The sequence below is a fragment of the Embiotoca jacksoni genome, unplaced genomic scaffold (assembly GCF_022577435.1).
Source record: "Embiotoca jacksoni isolate LCO1_2020_lvr unplaced genomic scaffold, fEmbJac1.0.p SCAF_3, whole genome shotgun sequence".
NCBI classification, from domain to species: domain Eukaryota; kingdom Metazoa; phylum Chordata; class Actinopteri; family Embiotocidae; genus Embiotoca; species Embiotoca jacksoni.
This window is the reverse complement of record NW_027185381.1, coordinates 3,591,248-3,615,575: the sequence shown is the minus strand read 5'-3', so window position 1 is coordinate 3,615,575 and position 24,328 is coordinate 3,591,248. Positions and strand designations below refer to the sequence as shown.

The 24,328-nt window shown below is 43.6% G+C and overlaps 1 protein-coding gene across 1 annotated transcript in view; it reads left to right on the top strand.

Annotated features, from left to right (window-relative positions):
• The window catches only part of LOC138206617 (cytosolic carboxypeptidase 4), an 87,403-nt gene that overhangs the window by 10,340 nt on the left and 52,735 nt on the right, over positions 1 to 24,328 (top strand). The window contains exons 2-10 of the mRNA XM_069163446.1: positions 2,758 to 2,831; positions 8,659 to 8,722; positions 9,703 to 9,849; positions 10,491 to 10,622; positions 13,498 to 13,591; positions 17,424 to 17,461; positions 22,597 to 22,805; positions 23,796 to 23,961; positions 24,268 to 24,328. The exon at positions 24,268 to 24,328 is cut by the window's right edge and continues 1 nt beyond it. Coding sequence (XP_069019547.1) covers positions 2,758 to 2,831; positions 8,659 to 8,722; positions 9,703 to 9,849; positions 10,491 to 10,622; positions 13,498 to 13,591; positions 17,424 to 17,461; positions 22,597 to 22,805; positions 23,796 to 23,961; positions 24,268 to 24,328 — 985 coding nt within the window. The remainder of the gene's footprint in view (positions 1 to 2,757; positions 2,832 to 8,658; positions 8,723 to 9,702; positions 9,850 to 10,490; positions 10,623 to 13,497; positions 13,592 to 17,423; positions 17,462 to 22,596; positions 22,806 to 23,795; positions 23,962 to 24,267) is intronic.

Below are 24,328 nucleotides of genomic sequence, written 5' to 3'. Positions count from 1 at the left end.
TGTGTGTGTGTGTGTGTGTGTGTGTGTGTGTGTGTGTGTGTCGAGCCGGGGGAATCCTGTCTGGAGCAGCAGCGGGTGTATGATTTCACATGTGGATTAGCATCAGTGTTTGTTTGTGCGTGTGTGAGACTCACCGGGTCACGCTGAAGGACACACACTGGTTGAGAATACCCATCGTTAATCCTAAATTTCAGCCAGTCAGCTCAAAGCCAGCTTTCCAGCCCACATGAACTTTACAGCATGCTGACTGTTGTCATGAGGGCACACACATGTATACACACACACACACACACACACACACACACACACATAAAAACAACTTCTCTTTCTGTTAACATCACAGATCCTCAGTACATTGATGTTCATCCGAACTGAACAATGTGAGAAAACAGATGATATCAGAGATGTCTCTCTTGTCTCCCACTCACTCACACAGTCATTATGTCGCCCTCAGGTGGTTGTACTTGGTTGGATTCACCTCAGAGGAAAGCCTTTATATATCTAAAATTCAACATGTGATCTTCATTTCGGATCATACATGTGATGCTTTAACTTTAACAGCTGGTTTTAATCAAACTACGTCACTGTGTGTTCCACATCAGGAGAAGCAGGACGTCCCCCACATATATCCAAGGTAGTTGTGATGTCACAAATCCTGCTCTTGTTCACTTCCTGTTACTCAGAGAAACGTGTGGTACTGAGTTGATTGTGATGACGATGATGATGATGAAGTGATGGAAATTGGAGTACTTTCCTCATGAAGGTTCCAGCTTCGCTGTGCTGCTTACCTGTTCCTGCACAGGAGCAGCCTCTGAACTTTTGATCAACCCTGAAGTGAGTTGAAAAGGCTGATGTCTGCCGCAGCTTATAATGCAGATAAGACAATTCAACCTTTTAAATTTTTTCTTTAAAGGTAATTCAGTTTAATATGTTTATTAATTATATTCCTCCTCTAAGCCTTTGAATTAGAGATTTGCGATCCGCCTGATTTCCTTCTGATTTCTGACACTAAGTCAGACCCAGGCTCTCTTTCTCTGTATACCTGCTGCCTCCTGCCACTGACAGGACTCAGCCTTCAGCAGCTCCTCCTCTTCTTCAGACACTGCTGCAGAACCTCATCATGTTCTGTGTCATGATTAAAGATCAGAATGTTCCAGAGCACCTCGCTGTCCTCGTACACGCACACACATACTTAGTGTTGTTGGGGATTTAAGAACTGAAAAAGTTCTGTAGTTTGCATACGAGTGGGACAGGTAGAAGGAAAAGTGGTTCCTATCAATCGGATATTATTTAGTCTGAATCTGGTCAAAATCATCTGTTGAAGATAAAATTCACATTTACACCAGATCCCTGAATTTATATAAAGATCTTTTAATATGAAAATCAATCCTAAACAGAAACGTTCTGATACATACTCCATGTATGTGTTTTTTGTTTGGTTGTCACCTGGCTGTAAGAGCTGGATGTGGAAATAAGCAGCTGTTTCTTAACAAGTTCACCATCTGAATGTGGGAGTGGATGATATGCAATGTTGTGTTCTCCTCAAACAGTACCAGTTAAATCAGAGTTCTGTGTTATGACCCTGCAGCGGTGGACCTGAAGGTTCATGCCGTTACAGTAACACCTCTGATCCTCCTGCTCACCTGTCTGAAAAAGCCTGCTGTGATGAAACCACATCCTGAGAACATGTTCTGTGTTCAGCCTCAGATGCTCAGCTGTCTTTGATAGCAGGTCGCTGCTGTTCCCTCATGTTACCTGTTGTGACGCTCCAAGGTGAGTGTGCTATCATACGTGATGTTTCATGCAGCTTTAAAGGAATGATCAAAGCTGACGTGAGTGTTGTTGTCAGTGAGGCACGAAGGTTCGCAGGTTGCAGATCGAGGTAAATCAAAGATGGAAAGTTGATCTGAAGCTGAATAAAAGAACAGATGAACAACACGGTGCTGTCTTCCTGGTGAGATCACTCAGCTTCGGGTTCAGAAGAGAACTGTTGTGATTTTTCTGAGTTGGAAGTTTGGTATTCCGCTCCAAACCTCTTATTTGTTTCGCACTGAATATAGTTTGTGCTGCAGCTGCCCAGTTGGTCTTGTCCAGGCCTTTTTATAGTGGCGGTCTTCTCAACACCACCTCACAAATGTTTTCTGGAGCACTTTATCCTGCAGGGGTAGGGTTACACATGCGCAGGCACGTGTGTGCACGGCAGCGTACACATTCAAGCACTGTTATCTGTTAATGAACAAAAAAAACATTGTTCCGATAATTTGCCACTATTTTGATTTTCCTGTGTGCGTTAAGATGGTGCGGAAAAGATGGAGCAGGAAGCACACACACTCTTAAGAGGACACCTACAAACACATGCAGTACAGGCTTATACACATACGTGCAGCGATGACAAACATAACCCCCCCTCCCCCCGCCCTCCGCTGCCCCCTCACCGGCCCCACTGGGTATTCCCAGGCCAGTTAAGTCCGGGAGAGTCTCCGTGTCGCTGTCTTCACACACCACTGCGCTGCTGCAGCGTGCGCGTCTGTGTTGGTGTGAGAGAGGACGAGAGACAGATGCTTGCAGTGTGAGCTGAGTGCTGAGGACACACCGTCCACCCCGAGGGGCAGAGTCTCTGTCTGTCCAAGTCCTCCTCTTGTCATTTGTTTGTGTGTGTGTGTGTGTGTGTGTGTGTGTGTGTACCTCTTCAACAGTGTGTTCAGCTCTCTGCCTGTTTATTTGTCTATCTGTTTGACCGACTGCTGTCCGGTTCAGAACGAGGTCGACCAGCTATGACGGCCGCCCTGAGCTCCTGCAGCGGATTAGAGGTCCTCCTCTCTACTCTGCAGGTACGTTCAGAGAGTTGTTTGTAATGTACTTTGTATTGTTTACTGTTGTTCATTCTTTTCTTACACGTAAATAATGCAGAGAAATGAACCACAATAGTGTTTTTTTTTTTTTTTTTTTTAGCTCAGCACGGATGTTATATTTGCACTGATTGAGACAATATGAATGAAATCAAAACACGTCCTTGCTGTATCAGATTTAACAAAGTACCCAGTATGTGAAACTGTCATCTGAACCTGAAGGCATTAAGTGATGAGAACACAGAGCTCAGAATTAGTCATGCAGATTTGGGATCTGTTGCTCCATGATGCCATTTCAGAGCACAGTTTGTTTGTTGAGCTTTAACCTCGAGTGTTATCCAAATCTTCTTTCATTATCTGTATTAAAACTTCCGAAGCGGCTCGAGCATCACTCTAAAGAGTCTGAAGAGCCCATGTAGTTACTGTGAAACAGACATCCTGGCGGTGGATATTTGATTATGAACGTGGACAGAGCTGTCGATAAAGGAACTGCATTATTAACAGACAGAAAACAAAAAATACAACAATGAGAGGACGGAAATAAAAATCCGTTTTGATCGCCATTAAATTAGACACCTTTACAAATTCAGAACGAAGACTTTAGATGTGTCTTAAATGTAAAACAAAATGTGGTATTTTCTATAAACTGTAATAAAAAAAACTTGAAGACATCAAAGTTTTTTCATAGAGTCAACAGTAACTACACAACCATCCAACAAAGAATAATGAAAGGACAATCAATACTGCATCAAAATCACATGAACTTATTTAAAAGGCCAGTGGCAGCAGGGACAAAGTCTTTAAGTCTCTGGTCTGGAATTTTGTCTGCAGTCTGTTCCCGTTTTTAAAACCATCTGATAAAACATTAACCTCCAAATGTGGCGAGCTCACCGTGAAAATGATCCATCGGCCAACAGATCAGACCAGAGAGGCAGAATTATAATAATTATTCTTCTTTAAATGAACATGTTTGTGTTATCAACATCACATAAATGTAAAACTGAATTACTTTGCATGCTGGAAGGGCTGCCGGCGAGCCTCGGCTTCGTGCCGTATCAAACGTGTATTGGATGTGCATCAAACTCGATCCACTCTGTGTCCGCTGCATATTGGGTTCTCGTGGTTTTGGTTTGTGGTCGACACGGGATCCTCGGTGAGTGAGGTGACAAAAAAATTATGATAGGAATACGGCACATATTCTCTGGTGGACTCTTAAGTGGTCCGAGAAGGAGGCTGCAGACTGAAACCTGGTCCGTCCTCCAGAAAAATGTCCCACTTTAACACGGACTGCTGTTTGACAGTCAACATTTGATTCTGTAATTCTGACCATGACTGTTCCAGTATCATGCGGTTATTATTCCTGTCATCCAACGAAGGTGCCCTAACCTTAAAGGACATTTCCACTTTGTATCAACCTGCCATATTTCTGATAACTGAATGCAGACTGCACACCGGAGGGAACCAGGACCTACACGAAACAATCATCAGTGAAGGATGAGTGAGCCTCCTGCAGAGCTCCAAACAAACAGGAAGCCCTCATTAATCTCACTGACAGTAAACAGACCGCTCCTGGAACATCACGGCTCACTGCACCGCGGTCTACATCCAGGGACACTTCCAGCTTCACCTCACAGCTGATGTGACCATGCTAAAGGAAAATATGTGGACAAGTAAAGTTTGTAATCAATTCTTGCTGACCTTAATTATTGGCCCGACACCTCCTCAGAGGTCACTGAAGGTTTATTAGTTGGAGTTCATCAAGGTTGAATTTGATGAAAAAGCCTCCTTCCAGTCAGCTGCTGCTATGAAACCACAGACTGTGTCTGCTCTTCTGAGACCTGTGAGTTATCCTCTGGGCCAACAGCGGCTCAATGCATTCTTTAATGTTGGACACTCATCAGCATGAAGACAGTGCAGCAGATTACAGCTCACCGCTCTGTCCACTGTCCTCTTGGTTGCCCTCACCGCTACTCAGGGGAAGAACTTTTATGCACAAGACAAGTAATCTTGTCCCAGATGTTGGACATGGGCAAGACATTTTCTCTTCCATAGTCGCAGCAGCAACTCTCTGACTGAGACGGAGGGACAGACGGATGACGACGTGCTGCTGGAGCTGCATCATGGGACGTTGAATCCGTCATGATAGATGAACCGACTCCTCTGTGGATCTGAAGATTTTCCTCACTGTGCTGCTCTCTGCTTCGTGGAAACCTGGACGAGCTCATCCCAGACGGGCCGTCTCCGTGACGAAGGAGACGAGAGGAGGTGACATCTACGTCTGTCAGGGCTGACGTCCTGAAGTCACAGTGTTAGAAGTGACTGCTCACCTGACTCGGAGACACTTTTAATGAACTGCAAACTGTTTTATCCAGAGAGAGTTTCTTTATTCAGTGTGTATATTCTGCCACATGCTGGTGTGATTTAGGCATTACGACTGACAGACTCCCTTCTTATCATCCTTACATGAACTACCCACACACAGACATCACATGAAACACCTGACCAGAGAGGGACATATCTTGACCTATTTCTCCAAAGCAATGAAAGATCGGCACCACGCAGCTCTCAGACATTCTGTCCACTGTCCTCTTCGTCTCCCCCCAGTCTACAGGCAGATTAAAACAACATGTGATTAAAACTTGGACCACTGAGACACAGCAGGAGCTCCAAGCCTGCACAGACTGGAACATCTTTAAGACTGCAGCCGTGACCTGGACGAGCTGACTGACACGTCACACATCAGCATTGTGAGGACATGTGTCCAGATAAGGACACTAGGTGTCAGGCCCGGCACCAGGTCCGGACAACAGCTGACAAACATCCTCACAAACACAATAAACAGGTCACTGGAACTGTGTGAAGTCACTTCCATCATCCCCCAAAAAGATCCTAAATCAATGGTCCCAGTGACCACAGACCTGTTGCCATGACAACCTTTGAGAGACTCATGTCTGCTTCTGTGACGATGCTGTCAACATTGGGCGTCACCACATTGTAGAACATGTGGACTCTGTGGGGTTCGAAGCCTGCACTCTGTTGAAACATCAGAGGCTGACTCAGCTCACTGTACCTGATTCTACCTGGCTGACGGGCAGCTACAGGTGAGAGTCCCTCAGGGCTGCATCCTCTCTGGAGGACCTCCCAGCAGAACCCTCCGTCAGCAAGCGGTCTCATCCTGACCATCGGTGAGTCCGCATGCAGGACGCAGGAGGACCATCTGCAGCTTAACCCTCCCGTTTGTCCTCGGGTCAAAATGACCCGCAGCTGTGTTCAACCAAGTTCTATTTTGTTTTTTATATTTTTTGGGGATCATTGGTAAAAAAATAAAAATAAAAATAAAATAAAATAAAATAGAACTTGGTTGAACACAGCTGCGGGTCATTTTGACCCTAGGACAACGGGAGGGTTAAAACATCGGGCAGCTCAACACACATTGAAGAGTGGGAGAAGGTCATAAGGGGAGGCTCCCCCAGACCTGCACGCCCCCCCATCCCACCCACCGCCACGGGAAAAACATCACGATAAAAAACATGAAGCAGGCGGACCTTTGAGATGAGCTGGATCAGAATCATCGGAGGAAACAGAGGCAGCCTGAATGAGTAGAAGGAAGGAAAGAAGGAAAGGGGTGACGTCATGATGAAACCAAACGTGTTCCGGTGCTGAGACGGAGCATGTTTCATCCGTACGAGTCGAACTGCTCTCACAGTGTGCCACAGAAAGTGTACATCTTCATCCCCGAGACTTTGTGAGCTCTATCTATAGACAGACAGTCCACGAGTGGAAACATGACTGAAAGCACATCAGTGTGGATATTATATTACACTGATGAGCATGGAGCTGTAACTGTGAGTACCTCGCAGCAGCAGATTCTGAACATACTCTAAATATCTGTGACATTAAATGGCACTATGAATGGAGGTGTTGAGCTGCGGCGGGATCTATGTAAAAGGAAGAAAGGAAGCTACTGACTCATTCTGGAGGAAATAAGAAGGGATGGGAGGTCCGGGGGGCACGGCTCTCTGCTGACCGGATTATTTCAGTGTTTGACGGCACTCTGGGCTCCTATTGGCCGTCAATCTGCCACTGATACTGTAAACAGTCTTCTCATGCACAGACAGTATAGGTCCTTCCAGTAGAGAGGTTCTCAGGACATGACAAGTCTGTCCTCGTCTGTCTCTCAATACCAGTCTGACTGAGGGACATTACTGTCCTGCAGGAAGACGCTCAGCTGTGAGTATGGACAGACAGGACAGTTCGAACGGGTTGACGGATTGTTTTGGTTCTCATGTTGTTCTACCTCTAACTGTCTCTCACTTTAGCCTGGACGTCTTGTCTTCGCTCGGCGACACAGCTTGTGTAAACTGTTCAGACGCAGCTCTGAGCTGAACCTTTTCATTTCTTCTTCACGATTTCTTCTTCTTTGACTCTCTTTTGACTTTAACTAACTACCTGTGATCTTCCCGTCTGTCCTTCAGACTGCACAGGGCTTCTTGTCGATAATACCGCTGTGATATTATGTCCTGCAGTGGTTGAACAAAGTTGCTCTGCCTCTCCGGCACTTTTACATTGTGTGCCTAGACGTTCACCTTTATCAACACTGTATTGTTTTGTAAATATTAATATATACTGATATAATCATGGTGCTCTTTTCTCTCTCTGCTCTCCTCACTCCGACCGGTCGAGACAAATGTTCTCCACCTCTGAGTATGGTCCTTTTGGAGGTTTCTACCTGTTAAAGAAACTTTTTCCTTCCAGCTGTCGCTCTTGTTGAACTGTTGGGTTTCTCTGGGTTCTGTTTTATGAACTTTACTGTGTAAAACTCCACGTTGTAATTGGTGAAATACAAATAAAAGTGAATTGAATGAATATAATACCTTCTCAGTGAAAACATGTTTGATTGTTGTAATTAATCTGTCTGTCTGCTTTGACTTGATTCCATGATGAAGGACCTATTTGTGTAATAAAGTTGCCTTCTCAAGGTAAACTGAATTACACAGCATCCTCTTAAGAGACGAGTCAGCACAGAGACGTGTGTGTGGAAACTCATCAGACTGCAGCAGTACTGTGACAGCACAGGAATACATTTCAGTATTAATAAGTCTGTCTTTCAAGGCCTCATCAGAGTGAAACCCGAACTGGCTGCAGCAGTAGGTGGCGAGATGCTGCAGTCCGTTGGTACATTTGACAGAACGTGGCACATAATTAGAAATGTAGTTACCTTTGTCTTTAGCAGCAGTCTCTCATTACAGTAGCTCAACACGTGTCTGCACTGTTCGTCTCTAACAGGCAGATTGTTGGCCACCTACACAAGCTGGAACACACTGAGCTATTTATGCTGCGCAGACAGTTGGCCATCCAAAGAAGTCTCTTCATACAACACACGTATTAATGAGGGACATGTTTGGCCTCCGAAAGGATTTATGTTGAAACTGCAGAATTTAATCAGGCAGAGGCCTGCAGACACACAGGACCCCGAGAGAACATTTGGGACAGGAAAGTGTCCATCAGCATGTGGAGTAAATGGGACATCAGATTGCTGTCTGTAAACTGATAGATCTGCATGTTCCTACACGTGTTTGTTGTGGGATCAGCTGCACAGCTCAGACAGGCCTGACGGCCCCCGGGGGCCACTTTGGACCCATTTATATGAAATATAAAAATAGTACTGTTTGTCACAGACGCTAGGAGTGAGACAGGATATTTCAGCACATTATTAACAGGCCAAACAACAATCTGACTACGTTAGGCATCATTCATTTTACAACGCTCTTTTTTTAATTTTCTGTCTGTTTTTGTTTTGTATCTGCAGAATGCAGGCGATGTGGAGAGCACCTTAAATATCCTCAACGTCCTGGATGAACTTTTGTCAGCTGGTAAGCTCACGTCAGATCATCTTCTGACCGCTTCACTGAAGTTCAGTGTTGGTCTGCCCAAAGAGGCGGTACAGAAAGAAAAAGAAGGGCAGCTGCTCTGGGCAAGAAAGTGAGGACTGTAATTGTGTAATTTGTGGGTAAATTCAGGCACTCAAACAACCAAAAAAAAGTCTTATGTTCCTTTGACTTCAGACTTTCCGATTCAGTGGTGTTGGAAGGTGTTCACATCAGTGGCGGGTGAACAGTGAACGTAACTTCTGACTTTGGTGGAAACACCTTTAAATTAGGGCATGTTGGACACAAGCAAAGAGTTTTTCTCTTCTATCCAGTTCAATCACACGTATCATCATGTGTAAAACCATCTGAGTTTAGATTCACACACATCTTTTAGAAACCAAAGTGTTGGTATTGTTTAGCAGCATGGACCACACTACAATGATGCAACCAGGTGTAATACGCCCATCGGTCCACTGGAGGATACCGTGTCAGTGCCATGTACACACACACACACACACACACACACACACACACACACACACACACACTCCTGTGCACATTCTTGTGTGATATTGGTTTGAACTATGTGAGTTTACAGGTTTAATGAGGACAGAGTGTACTGGATGATGGAAATGAGGATGGAGATGGATGGAAAGTTTGTCTGATTAGGTTGGTCTGGGACACACTGATAGGACAAAGAGAGGGTTCTGTCTCAGGTAATGGTTTTACGTGAACCAATCATGGACGCCAGGCAGTTCCCCGGAAGAGGAGAGAATGAAAGGAGGGAAGAGGGAATGGATGGATGCTGAGGGTGGGACTGAGAAAATAAACAGCTGAATGAGTTACACATATGAACAGGCCTGCAAGTGAAGAGTTCTTGAAGGGAGGCCCTGCTCACAAACAAGTTAGTTTAATGTCTTCATACTGCCGAAGAGACAACAACAGGATCCACACATGCCCTCCCATCTGTCCGCCTCCTTCAGGAACAGATCGTCGGATCCACTACATGATCAGTAAAGGTGGCAGCGAGGCGTTACTGACTGCGCTGGTCAACAATGGTCGCACCTTCAGTCCCAACTACACCATCCTGCTGCCGCTGCTGCATCTGCTGGCCAAAGTCGGACACAGAGGTGAGGCTGGAAGAAAAGACAAATATGATGGTGATGAATAAAAAAAACGAACTAACTGACTGTGCAACCAAACCTGAGATGCTTTAACAGCGGACAAATCCTAAATGAGATTATATCAGATAAAATCAGTGTAATTAGTCTGAAAAGTTGAATCTCTGAAAAATGGCCATGAATCTCAGGATTTACTCTCCATTATTTAGCTTCATGTATTTTGCCTCTATCATCACTGCTTGTTCATTGGGACTTCTGTTACTGTTTTTTTTTACACCTGAGTTTAATAATTTAGACAAATTAAATACATAATTGTTAAAGTCCTTCACTGCTGCACTGTGTCAGTCTAAGAGGTTCCACAGGTGTTTAATAGAACCGTTAGGGTTAGGGTTGAACTTCAGGGTTTATGTATGAAAGCACTTCAGTTTTAGTTTTAAAGCAAGAAGAACCTCACACAGATGAACTGTGGAAACTGTGAGCAGAAAATCATCATAGCTGTGTTTGAGTTTTAGCAGACAGAGGCTTCTTCACAGATTTTGTGGTACCATATGATACTACAAAAATACATCATATGACCAACAGTTAGTCGTACTCTGCTCACTCTGACCTTATTCTCTGTCTACACATGTGGATGTTCATCGTATGTGCAGACCGTCGGATCGGTATGAAGGCAGAGGAGGCCGGAGCTGTGCTGCTCACTCTGAACCTGCTCAGACACAACATCAAACACGCCAGGAAGGCTGCAGCCTGCCTCTGGGTCATCCAGGTGTTCTCCTCATCAGGTACACACACATGATCACGCACGCACACATGCACGCACAGGTGGCAATTCATTCAGCCAACTTATGCAGAGGAGTCGCACTGGGTACCTGCATATGTACTTCGGCGAACTGGAGCAAAGGCCACATCAGCACAGTCCACCTCAAAGATTGATAGATAACCGTGTGTGTATAATACCGAGACTACTGCTCATGCGCGCGCACGGAGCACAGCAACGCCACGTGCACGAAGCAGGAGAAAGATATAACCCTTATGAGTAACTTGTACAAATTTCGTCACTTGATCATCATCGGTTCCTGATGTGTTTATGAGTAGTCGACCGGGCGCGTCAGCGATGTTTTACGCACCTGAAAGTTGACCAGAGAGCGATTATCAAAGTTTGTGAAAGATTTCTGGGTAACAGAGAGAAGTCTCAGGTAGCCAAATCTGGTGAATAGGAGTGGTGAGGAGCTTTGATTGTGTTGTTGTGGGCGATAAACCTATGGGTTTCATTGCGCTCTTAGCGGGCGCGCCGTCATGTTGGAGAAGCCAAGTGCCATCGCCACAGTTTGGTTTATTTGAACTCAACGTTTTTTCTCAGAAGGTCCCACGAGAGCTCCGTGGTTTCACTCCGACCCTCTTGCGATGAATTCACGGCACACAGCCCCTCGAATAACAAAGAAAACCCGCCTGGTTGCGCGCCTGACCTCAGACAAAACCTTCAGTTTTGGTTTGGGCAGTGACGTTCTGCTCCTCGGAAACGTGACTGTCACTAAGAACACTTCTCAAGGCTTAGTGCTTCCTTGTCGCAGCCCTCCTGCAGCATTGTAAGGGTCTCCGTTACCGACTGTCAGAGTTTGATACAAAATCTGATGTGCGTCCTCTGGTCATGTCCACCGAAAAATTGCAGACGCGCGCGGTCCACTGCTCACAAAAACGTGTGGAACTCAGGAACTGATGATGATGATGACCGTACCAGTTGTAACAGTTACTCATTACTTAGTGTTACTGACTTTCTCCTGCTCTGCGCACTGTCTCTTACCTAAAGCTTATGTCTATAGTAATAATAATAATGCACTAACAGGACAAGATGTGCACAAAGGAGTAGATTGTGGGCTATTAAAGTATTAGTTACATGTCATACATTTACAATGGCTTTGAAATGACAAAAAGGAAAACTGGCAATAGAAAAGCACTTTCTCTTAAAATGCTGGTGGTCCAGAGGATTTAAAATTGATGGCTGGATTCAAGTAGAACAGCAATGTGTGGAGAGATGCTGAAACCTCTAATTTTACATTTTACATATCATCTTACTTGTTTAGCCTGTATTTAAAAGATTGTAACTGTCACAGTTTTGGTTCAGTGTGTTCCCTGTATCACTTCCTCCACCCACCAGATGTCCTCAGTCTGTCTCTCTGTGCTCAGTGTCCTTCCTGCCACTTCCACCTCACCTGTTCCCAGCCCACCTGCAGTTACTCTGCAGTCAGCCCAGTATATCTACTCCCATTCTGCAGATCAGAAGTCTTCATGGTTCGGAGTGTAAAGCTTTACATTTGAACTTCTGTTTCTTTGACAAATATGTAGTCAACTGTGGATCCTGCCTGTTTCAACACATCACTGTAGGAAAAGTCTCTGTTTCCTCCACACCTGCATCAGTGTGGTGCGTTTGGGTCCTTGCCCTCATTGAACTGTGACAATAACCGGCAATGTCTTTGAAAGTTCTGTTGGAAGGACTTTAATGTGTTAGGTGCCATGAAATGACCTGTGTTGTGATTTGGTGCTATATAAATAAAATTGAACTGAATTGAATCAGACATCTGAATATGTGTCCCCGAAGGGGACGTCACAGCCTTCTTTTCCACTTTCTCCATGTAAGTAGGTTAAACTGGGGAGCCCACGGTGCTCCCACGGTTCTGACTATGGTACTAAATGTGAAGTAGAATCAGGACCAGACATACTTGGACCGTGCTGAGTGTACGGTCGCCTGTAATTTTCTTTGGACTACTTCCATGTCTTCAGCAACAGGGACGGAACATCATCTGAGACTGTTTCATCCGTCTCCATAGTGATGTCCCTCACTTTGTGTACAAAATATATAGTGTTCAGTGCTGCCTTACAACAGATTAAGAAACGATGTCAGAAACTTGGAGAAGGTTATAGGTTGCTGAGTTAATCAGACTAATAATAGGCCGTAACGGCACATCTTGTCTGTGTACCAAAGGTAAATCTGTTTAAGCGGCTACAAGGATCCAATTTCAGGGGTATTCAGGATGCTGAATAATGTCTCAGCTTTCTCCTGATAGTCTATCTGCTTTAATCAAATAATGCACCTACCTTCTTCTGCGGGAGGGCTGATGATGATGATGAGGATGATGATATGGTCCTTACTGAGACATGATTAGGTTCCTCTAGTCTGCTTCTGACTCTGTGCCTTCTGAAGGATCTTGTTAGCCAGGTGTTCCTTGACAGCAGATTTCATGCGCAGGTAAACCTGGTCTGTCTGCTTCTGAGATTTATTCCCACGTGGTTCCCGTAGTCTGCCATTTTACGTGCTGTTCAGTTACGAGTACCTTTAGCAGTCTTGCGGTGCTGGGATTGCAGCTATTCCTCTGTGAATGATGCACATGGCCATGATAATTTATGCTCACAGCTATTTGCATATAAAACAGATGACCAGTTTTATGTTGTTAACTGCTAGATGTTAAACTCTCTCTGGGATTTTCTACCAGGATTATTGAAGATGTATCAAAGAGGTGTATCAAGGGGGAAGAGTTTGTACACTGTCCTTATGTGTAACTAAAGATTGAGGTTCAGGTCCCTTCGGTCATCCACTGTGTTTAAACTCGCTTGTCAATGGCCTCGGTGATGGTGCTGAAGTCTGTTGTGTTCTTCTTCCAGTTTCTACAGCAAACCTAATTGGAGAAAACCACGGACTGGACGTCATCTACCACCTGATTCCTCCGTACACCACCAAGCACCTCCACTCCATCAAGTAAGTGTTTCCCACTGATCACTTTACTCCCCAGTAGATCTGGTTCAGAGAAGTGGGCTGGAGGGAAGTGGTTAAACTGGATAACCAGGACTGAAAGACACGGTGCAACATTAGCATCCAGTCAACACCTCCCATGCTGGACACTCACCTTACCTAGTAAGTGCCTGCTAATGTGCAAATGAGTAGGAGTTGATGGAGGGTATAATTTGAAATAACATTATCCTCAGGACATAAACGCAGACCATGAAGCTCTGTCACTGATCATCTGTGACTCATTTATACTCTGGAAATCTGTGGAGCTACAATTAGTTTCTGGTTAACAGGAGGCAACATGAACAAACCATTACATTCTAATGACCTCTATTTATTTTATTTTTTAATTTGAAGTGGGGATCATTAATGGTTCCAGATTTAAATGTCTGATATAGTAAGATACTCTTACTTTGCCTGACATCTTTACTGCAGATTTAGTAGGTCTACCAAACCAGTCCATATAATCTACGACGGTAAATCAATAAAGGAGAAAGATATAACCATAATGAATAACTGTTACAAATTTTGCCGCTTCATCATTAGTTCCTGATTTCCACACCTTTCTATGAACAGTGGAGCGTCGGCGATGTTGTATGCACCTGAAACTTTAATGTAGAGCGAACATCAAAGTTTGTGAAACATTTCTGGGGAACAGAGAGAAATCGCAGGAAGCCAAATCCGGTGGGTAGGAGAGGTGAGGAGCGACGATTGTGTTGTTGTGGGTGAGAAACTTGTGCGTTTTCATGGCGCACCGTCATGTTGGAGAACCCCGTTACCATGGCGCCACAGTTCGGGTCATCTGAACTCAACGTTTCTCCTCAGAAGGTCCCAGCAGAGCTCCGAGGTTTCACTCCGACCGTCCTGGGATGAATTCACGGCACACAGCCCCGCGAATGTCAAAGAAAACTCGCCTGCTTGCTCCTGACCTGATGCGCCTTTTTCAGTTTTAGACGGTGACGTTCTGCCCCTCGGAGACGTGAACGTCACTCAGAACACCCTCTGGTCATGTCCACGGAGAGTTCGCCGACTGCTCACAAAAACGTGTGAAAATCAAGAACTGATGATGATGAAGCGACACAATTTGGACCAGTTACTTATCAGGGTTATATCTTTCTCGTGCTCCGTGCACGAGCATGAGCAGTTGCCTCGGAACTTATGATTTACCCTCGTATACTATTCAGGGCTGTTTTAGAAAGCTGAAGACTGAAGTATATCTCTGCTCTGTGATGGTTTATTTTCCTAATTTCCACATTGTTGTCTTTGTGTTGTGTTTTTTTGGCCTCTGTGTGTTTTTGCAGGGAATATGGTGTAGGTTTTATTGTGGTCTACTCAGGGGGCAACTCCGGGCTAGTTGGATAGAGATTTGTTCGTGTTCGCATTAAGAATTACAGAGAAACATTGTCATTATTACTATCCTGTTGGTCTGGATACATAACTACTCATGCAGAGACTCCAGCTCTTGTGTAAACCACCGTCCTTCTCTTGGATTGCATGTCCTCATCTCATCTGTCTGTCACCACCGATGGCACTTCCCTTAATACACCCAGCGGAGCGTGCCAAAAGCACCAGGCGTGCTCTCTGCTTGGATCCATGTCAGGTGTACCAGCTGCTGGGAAAACTCCTGTGCTCTGACATCGCACATTTATTGCCCTTATAGTCAGATTTATTTATTATATTCACGTTAATTGTTCCAACACAGTTCTTGGACTCCGCCAGCTGCTACGTGTTAGAACTGGCTGTGAATCCCTGTGATGTAATGAGAGCAACATTACCACACTTTGTTTTGTAAATGTGAGAGAAAGCTAACGTGTCTGTCACTTTGTTCCATCCAATTATCCCTTTTAATATGGCAACCATTAGATGTTCTAGTTTTAAAGCAGTGAAGTCAGTCAGACTGTCCAAACTTCTACAGCTGCTTCTTCTTTTCTTTCCCTCCTTTAAATCATTCCAGATGTGAGTTACTGTAGAATGCAAAGGAGATATTTTATAGTATTTATATTTATAGTTTACCATTCAGGGTCTGCTCAGAGCTTAATTTCCCCTGTACTGGCTCACAGTCCAGCTGGGACATAAACAGGACTCAAGATTTTTGCATCATTTTGGACTATTATCACAACAATATTAATTTGACAGATGTCAAAAATCACAAAGCATCAGCAAAACAAGGCTTATAGTGAACAGATTTGAACTTCTGTTTTCTCATCCACCATGTAGTCAGGCTGTAACACCTATATATTTTTTTCCCCCAACTTATGATTTAAAAAAATAAATAAAATAAAATAAAAACAGGATGAGAATAGAGTCATATCAGATGTTAAAATGTTTCTGCAGCATATGTCATCTCAGGGCAACGTAAGATCAAGACCATACAATATTATAGAAACCCTTCAAGTCCCAGATGAGTAACAGGAAGACATCTTCCGACAGAACCAGGCTCAGAGGTGCATCAACCTTTTAGAATGACAGGAGAGCAGAGAGAAAAAAAAAAGAACAGCACAGTGAGACAAACAATGAGCAGTGTTCAGATTGGTGAGTCAGTAACACAGATCAGAAACATGCAGCTGCAGAGATCCCTGCAGGAAGGAGCAGAGAGAGGAAGAAGAAACTACAGCAGAGAGAAGACACAAAGTTAATGAGGTGCAGTGGTGGCCGATACAGTCGTGGACTCGTTGTTGTTGTCAAAAAACATTAAACTATATCAAATATGTCCTTACTCTTCAATTGTATCTATCATCTGTAAGATGGCACAGTTTTGTGTGTCAAAATGAGACAAAAGAGAAGAACTCTCGCAGGCTGGTGGAGTTCAATGCAAAAAATCTTTACTGCATGTGAAAAAAAGATAAAGCTAAGACGGAGAGTTGGTGTCCATGGAAAGCGGCTCTGAATACAGCTTTACTACAAATCCTCTTTATTCCATTTACCTTGTCATGATTTTCAGAGCCCTTTTAAAACCTTATCAGTGTTAATGTCTGGTGATTAGACAAAAGATCATCCCGTTTGGTATCAACTGACACCCACGCCTCGAGTTTTCATATTTCATGTCGTACCATATTTATTTTATGTTATTTTCATGGAATTTTCCATCTAGCAGGTGTCATGTGCATCTCTCGTCAGGGTCACTTTGGCCTGTTCTTGACCTGTACTGATGCTTCTCAGAGGACAGATGTAAATGCATTTTTTTAATTACTTTTTTAGATACTTTAATCTCTCAATATTTCTTTACTGAATATATATATATATATATATATATATATAAAAAAGTTCACAATGTGCTTGTTTTAATCTACCATTATTTTCAGGATTTGCAGACATAAAAGACATAAAATGAGAGAATATTCTCCCCTTTCTTAAGGGCTTAAAGGCCTCGGATGGAAGAATAGATGTGCTATGTATTTCAACCTTTTGAGTTTTTCCCTCCTAGCCTATGTGGGAATTGTTGGGTTTCTCTAAATAATGTTGTAAAGTTCTGCTGTAAGCACTTGAATGTTTTAAGTGCCATGAAATAACCTGTGTTGTGATTTGGCGCTATATAAATAATAAGTAATCACTGATAGAGGATTATACACTACACTTTAGTCTGTAAAACAAAGAGTGTAAAAAAAGGTGAACTACTGCTTTTTCTACAAATATTATTATTGATATCTCCCAAAAAAAAGAGTTTCAAACTGTTTTCTTTAATTACTATCACACACATCTTCAGTCTTTTAATCAGTCATTTGGCCTGTTTAATTAAAATGGATCTGAAGAGTGGTAATTTAAATATCTCTGATACTAATGTCTCCCTTTGTTTCTTTTGCAGGGCAGCCATCAATGCCTTAGCTGTTCTGCTGTGCACAAGTAAGTGTTTCACCAGCTGATGGTTTCATTACCGCGCAACCCCTGCTAGCCCACGTTTAGGACAGACGTGTGAGAACTGCCTGTTGAATAGTCTGAAAACAGTCTAACAAGGTGGACAATTAGTCCCATTGAGATGCAGTCGTGAAAACAAGTAGACCTTTTAAACTACTTCTTCCAGTGAAACTCTGTGTGCCTGTTCTTCAGGGTGCACATGCAGAGCTGCTGCAGACGCTCCTGTCTCAGCTGATAAGTCCACGGTAAAGATTTCTTTCTCAGTAAACTTCCTGTGCTTCATAACGGCTTGATGTATGAAGTTTGAGAAGTGCATGTGAATCCAGGAGGATCACTGGAAGCTGTAAATGTGGAGTCATCGTATTTCTGGACTGGTTTCTGTTTGGTTTCTAATGATCTTTATAACCTTAGTGGATTTTAAGATGTGTGACATTTAGAGGGCCAAACACTCTCACTGTTAATGGAAATGAAGCATAATTCATGTATCCACACAGTTTCATTAAAATTGAATGTGTTGTTTTTCTATAATCCTGCAGACAAACAAATAAACTGAAAACAAACCCTCATTGGTGGAGGAAATAATAAGAAAAGAAACTAGTCAGCATGCCAACATGCTTGATATCATTAGTTTGCCATTAGGAATTTTATCATGATTTTTTTTTCAACAAGAACATGCATTTAAAAGTGCATCATGACATTTGAGGTTCACCACAGTGAGCGGTGGGAAAGTTGTTCTGGTGTTTATACAGTGTTGGAGTAAAGTGAACCAAGAGGATTTGGCCTTTCAGATGAAAAGCCTGAATCGCCATAGAAACGGAAATATAATCACCAGTACCTCATTCTTTGAGGTTGAAAAGCCTTTAATATGAAATATATAAAGTTTCAGCATGAAAGAGGAGAAGCTGAGAGCATCCAGGTGGTGTGTGTGTTTATTACATTACATATATAAAGTATGAATATATACTCATATTATTCAGTGTATACTTCCTGTTTCCATTTTCGCAGCTCAGACTCGCCTGAGAAGATGTTTTCATTAGACCAGGGGAAGGATCACTCTCACCACATGGAAACGTCACATCATGTCCAGTCCAGGGACATTTTATGAGGCACAAAGGTGATGTGGGGAAGCTGGCGAACAAAGGAAATTACACAGACATACATGAGACAGAGTTCGATTACATTCAGAAGAATTCACGAGGTGGAGAAAACCAGGATCAGGACAGAGACTGATGTCTGATATGTAGAATCATCTTCAGGTTGTTTGAACAATTATTTAAAATACAGCTTTTTAAAGCAACATGTCTCAGACACTTTCATGTGTCTCTGTGACCTTTGCCACAGGATGGTTCACACAGTAAATTTCTCTGAGTGCCACACCAAGGTTTTTTCCCCGGAAACATTTCCTAATGTCAGTGAGCTGTCAGTCATCCTGCTGTAAATATCTCTGACTTGTTTCATGCACTGTGAATATAGGTGATACAATTTGCAGCAGGCTGCCAGAGAAAGTTCCCTGCATATCTGAAGACTTCCCTGTTTATGAACACATCCATCCATGTCTGCTCTGTTGTTGTTTAACACACACGGGCTGACAGATGGGAGAGCAGCCCATGTTATCTAACTGGCAGTAAATGATCATAATTCATATGAAACCTGTCTGCTTCTCCTGTGTCATGTGACATACGTTGTGGTGGTACTTTGGTTTATCCTGCAGGGGGCACTGTTGCACTGTTTCCAATCCTGTAGCCTTTACAGGCTCAGCACCTGTTGGACGTGATCATGCTTGTCACACTGTCAATGTGAGACACCCTGAATGGAGAAAATGGTGTTTTCTTCTTCTGTGGTGTTGCCATTGCTCTCACAGCGAGTCTGTGTGCAGTATTCTGGTTTCATGTACAGTTCCCTCTGTCTCTGTCTCTTTGTTTAGTAATTCTGTTCTGCAGCGGTGAGCCAGTGATTTATCCTCTCCTGCCGAGAGACATCGCAGTGTGTGTCTCTGTGAGGAGCTCTTGGTTGTTAGCTTTGGTTGTTGTCTATTAAATTGACGCAGGGTGTGTTTGTGTGTTGTTGTGGGAGACAGAAGAATTAATGAAGTCATTTCATTAGCAAAGCTACCCCAGCTGTCAGAAGCACCTAGTCCGCCCCCTGGTGGCTGCAGTGTTGATTACACCACAACGTCACAATGCTGTGGCTCAGATGGTCGAGTGTGTTGTCCACTGATCACGAGGTCGATGGTTCGATCCCTGGGTCCTCCTCTCCACGTGCGGAATCACCCAGACAGCAGTACAGTTCTCTGGAGCATTCGGTCAGACACAGGCTGCGTGGTGTGTGTTTTACCTGCACTGCACTACACAACTGCGTCCAGCTGTGTCTCCTGCGGCGCTGCTGCTGCTGCTGCTGCAGCTCCTTCACTGAATTGCTTGTTGATGGTCATCAGCAATGAATGTTTGAGGTCTGAAGAGCGACGTTCACATGCAGACGCTGAAAGACAAAACGTTGCCCTTCACTTGTTGAATTCTCACCATGACATAATTAGAACCTACACTCTTTCTGCTGTGATTGTATGTTTGATCACAGATCTTTTTCCTGTCCATTTTAGCCGGGAGCTGTGTAAACTGGACTTCAGGTCTGTTGTTTAGATGACGCACACGCAGCCACAGAGCCTCTCCTGCAGGCTGTTTTACAGCTATGTGGCCGCTCCGACCTGTTAACACGTGAGCTAAAACGAAAATGAGGATGCCGCGCAGGCAGGATGTCACAGGCTTCACATACACACAAGGTGAAACTTTACAACGTCTAGTTTAAATACACCAGTCGGTCAGTCAGTTGTACTTGAATAGCTTTGTGGAACAGTGGAGGGACATGATTTGTCAGGCACGGATACAAACACCTTTCTTGTTAAAGGTATACATTCACTGGTGGTTTGAATTTGTACATGAAATTTGTTTAGCAGATAAAAGCAGAATATCAGCCAACAGATCCTTCAAGCTGAGTCCTGAATGAATTCTATTAAATCAGAGTGCTTTAATGAACAGACTGGATTCACCTGTTTCACAGTGAGAGTAGAAACCGTAAGCTGCAGGACTTCCACACACAGAGGCTGGAAACCTGTTGGACTGCAGATAAACTATCAGATCAGGAAACAGTGACGCCGGTCTCTCTGTTTCTCACAGTTTCTATTTGTTGTGTAATGCCTGTTAAATTTCTCGTGTCAGAACAGAGTGTGCAGACTGTGTGTAGTGACAGTTCAGAGAGTCACTGCTCCAGAGGCACCAAGAGATTTAAAGACCTTTGAGCTTTTTTTTTTTTTTTTTTTTTTCCATGATTTATGTAATATTGTTCTGTGCTTCATGCCAAAGTGCTCCGAACATCAAGGGACCTGCTTTCGCTCACAAACTAGAACATCGACGTGCTCTCAGTGTTTCACTTTGATCTCTAATTCAGTGTTTGGTCTGAACATAAAGGAAACAATTAGGCTGATATCAGGTCCTGTTTGTAGATGGGAAGGATTTGTCTCCATGGTGACCAATATTTTACACTGCAGTGTGTATGTATGTGTGTGTGTGGCAATATTTAACATACTGCCCACATTTAACGTAATTTTAACATAATGTTCCTTTCAGCATATCAGCTTTGTTTATTAAAGTTAACATTATCAGTAAAATTGTAAAAATATGAACCTTTTGCTGTGAAGTGTGGGACAATTGGAAACACTAACTAATCATGCAGGAGTTCATGTAAAATGAGACTGATGTCTCTGAGACTGTTGCTCCGGTGCATTAATGGGAAACCTTCCTAATTGCCAAAGGATCTTTTTCATGCTATCATATCTAAATCTCTTAATTGTTCTCGTTTGCCAACAAAAAGTCACTCTGAGGTTGGAAAATTGCAGAACAGGTGAGATGTTGACGTCGTGCAGGTGAAGGACATGAAAGCCTTATAAACAGCGTAGCTGATGATAATAATAACGATAAAAACAGGGGTGGACTAATTTCTGCCACCGAGAGGATCTCAGCTGTCCCGTCACTGAAGGAATCACTGCTGCTTTCTGCTCAGACTGCGGTTGTCCTGCTTGCTTTGATCAACTGTTGCACCACGTTGTCACTTGCAAGCTGTGACGAACGCCAACTTCTGATGATCACGTTGACTCAGGACCTGCTGAATGTGGGATTTCTTTCTCCCTGAGTCATCAAAACGCTGTTGGCTCCACATGAGTCAAACCTCAAACACTGATCAGTATGTTTCTTTATCGTCTGCACAAACTTACACATGTCCCCATCAGTGAATGTAATCTCAGTCTAAGAATGCCAAACTGTCATTTTTCACATCCTTCATGGTGGATTTAATGTTTGACCACCAAGTTGATGTGGTCGGTGACATGCGTTACCAGGGAGAACGTGATGAACGAGATCAAGCTTGACTGGAGGACTGTGGCTGTCTGACTGAAAAGGAGGCTGACGGGCCACATGTTGGGTGGAGGGTGACTGTAGTTTGGACTCAGGAGGGACTTCTGCGTTCACCGAAAGAGGAACAAAAAGGCAGAAATAGACTCAACAGAAATGGCAGACTGACAGAGTGAAGGAGACCAGAAGGTAAATAAACAGAAGATGATAGCAGAGTGGAAACGTGAGAATGATGAAGGGTGTGGAAAACAAATGAGGGCAGGAAACGAAGCAACAAGACGAGTGAGTACTTCAAAATAAAACACATCCAAAATATTCTTGCAGAATCGTGTGCTCAGTGTGTGTGTGTGTGTGTGTGTGTGTGTGTGTGTGTGTGTGTGTGTGACCCGAACCTGCTGGAGTCGGTCCACGGGGAATCAGGATGACCTTTAATGTCACTGCAACATGCATGGCTGCTGCACTGACCTGATGTGGTCGCTCATAGATGTGAAACACGCAGCATTACATATTTAAACTCTGTTTTTGTGCTGCAGCTCATCTGTGTGCATCAGAGCAGATCAAAAGCAGCAGATACAAGTCGGTCTTGAGTACATTTCTGGATTTGATATTTGTTCGCTGAGTCCACACGCGGTCCAGTCAGTCATTGATGTCAGCAGAAGCATCATCCCAGACATGAACCTGCTGATGTCCCTGTCTGTCTGTCTGTCTGTGTCTCCCTCACAGAGGCCAACGTCGGCTATGTGGTGACTAAGGGTTACATCTCTGGTCTCCTGCGACTTTACGAGGACTGGCACAACAAGGACACTCAACATGTTGCCATAGCGATCCGCCACGCGCTGCTGTGCTGCCTCCACAACGCCACCGACAGCAGTGCAGGCAGACAGGCTTTCATATCTCAGGGAGGCATCAGGCTGCTGTATCAGACGACACAGGTGAGTTCAAACTGTCGCTGATGGGGGTCAAATATTCAGTCAGAGGAGCTCTGCTGTCTGACACCATGCCAAACTGGTGTCAGACATGTGATGCATAACCACCTGGTGAACACCAGAGCATAAAAATAAGGCTTTAACTGAGCAATACCAAAGATCTTCAAATGTATCCTTGTAATTATGGGATGCATTATTATTCGTATTATTGCAACAATTATTCTTATTTTTTTTGTTTTAGAAATATTGATGGTGGTGATTTAGACCATAAGCAAAGTTACACAATGTTAAATGTGTGGAGGTGACACACAGGTAATTCTTCCATAATAATAATAATAATAATAATAATAATAATAATAATAATAATAATAATAACACAAAAAAATCACACAATCACAACAATTGTAACTCAAAGTGGCATTTTCATAACAAACAGTTCTGTCCACTTAGTTTTTGTCTTCAGCAACCTGCTGTGACATCACAGAGGGGGTGTGGTCTGATAGAGAGGAGTCAGCAGTTTCAGTGGCCCCTCAAAGACGCTGCACTTTGGAGCTCCTCCCTCCCCAACAGTGTTTCAGGGAACATGTTTTCTAACACCGCGACATGCTGTGTTCTGCTTTGCTGTGTAAAGCACTGTGATTTATTTCAGTGAGTCACAGAGGGCTCCACTATAGGAAGACAACTGTCTACATGTGCCACCAAAAATGAGAAAAGGAAGTCCACCTGAAGTACCACTCCGAAGACTAAAAGCACCTGATTTATCAGTGTGTGTCTAATAAACACAACGACCAGTTACAGCTGAATGAATCCATGACCACGTGGTCCAAACCGAAAACACCAGACTGACTGAATATTCAGTTTGTGAATATTTCTCTTTTTGAAAATTAGCAGTGCAGCTACTGAGAAGACTTCAGGAAGATGAGTTTGATGATGATGAGCGCTTCATTTTTCAAGTTTTTATTTTGTATTTGTTTTGTTTTGTTTGTGTCTCCTCAGACATGCTTGTTGAGCAAAAGTCTGGCGTCTCTGGTGGAGGCCTCGGTGCAGCTGATGAGGAAGTGTCTCCCTAAAACTCCTCTACCGCTGAGATCCGATCAGTCGGCGTACACCTTTCCGCTGCCCGGACAACCAGCTGCTGTCCCAGATGTGGATGAGGCACCAGGTACTGAGCAGAAGCCCGTGTGACAGCAGACACCGCAAGATGTTCAACATTATGAATTCATAATAAGTCCATACAGAACAATGCGTTTGTTTTAAGGAATAATTTAATTGTAAGAAAGAAACGGTGATAAAAATAAGTCATGAAAGTGATCCTGTTTGTTTTTTGAGCTAAACACTGATCCTACATTTAAAGACCTCATTAGTATCCAGACGCCCAAAATAACTAACTTCATCTATTTCCCATGAGTTTGAAATCAGCTGTTCTTTTGTCATTTTACAGTCACTGTCTGTTTTCTGTTTTCTCCAGACGAGAGCAGTGAGGAGAGTGATGAAGATGAAGAAGAACAGGAGGCGGGCAGCAAAGACTA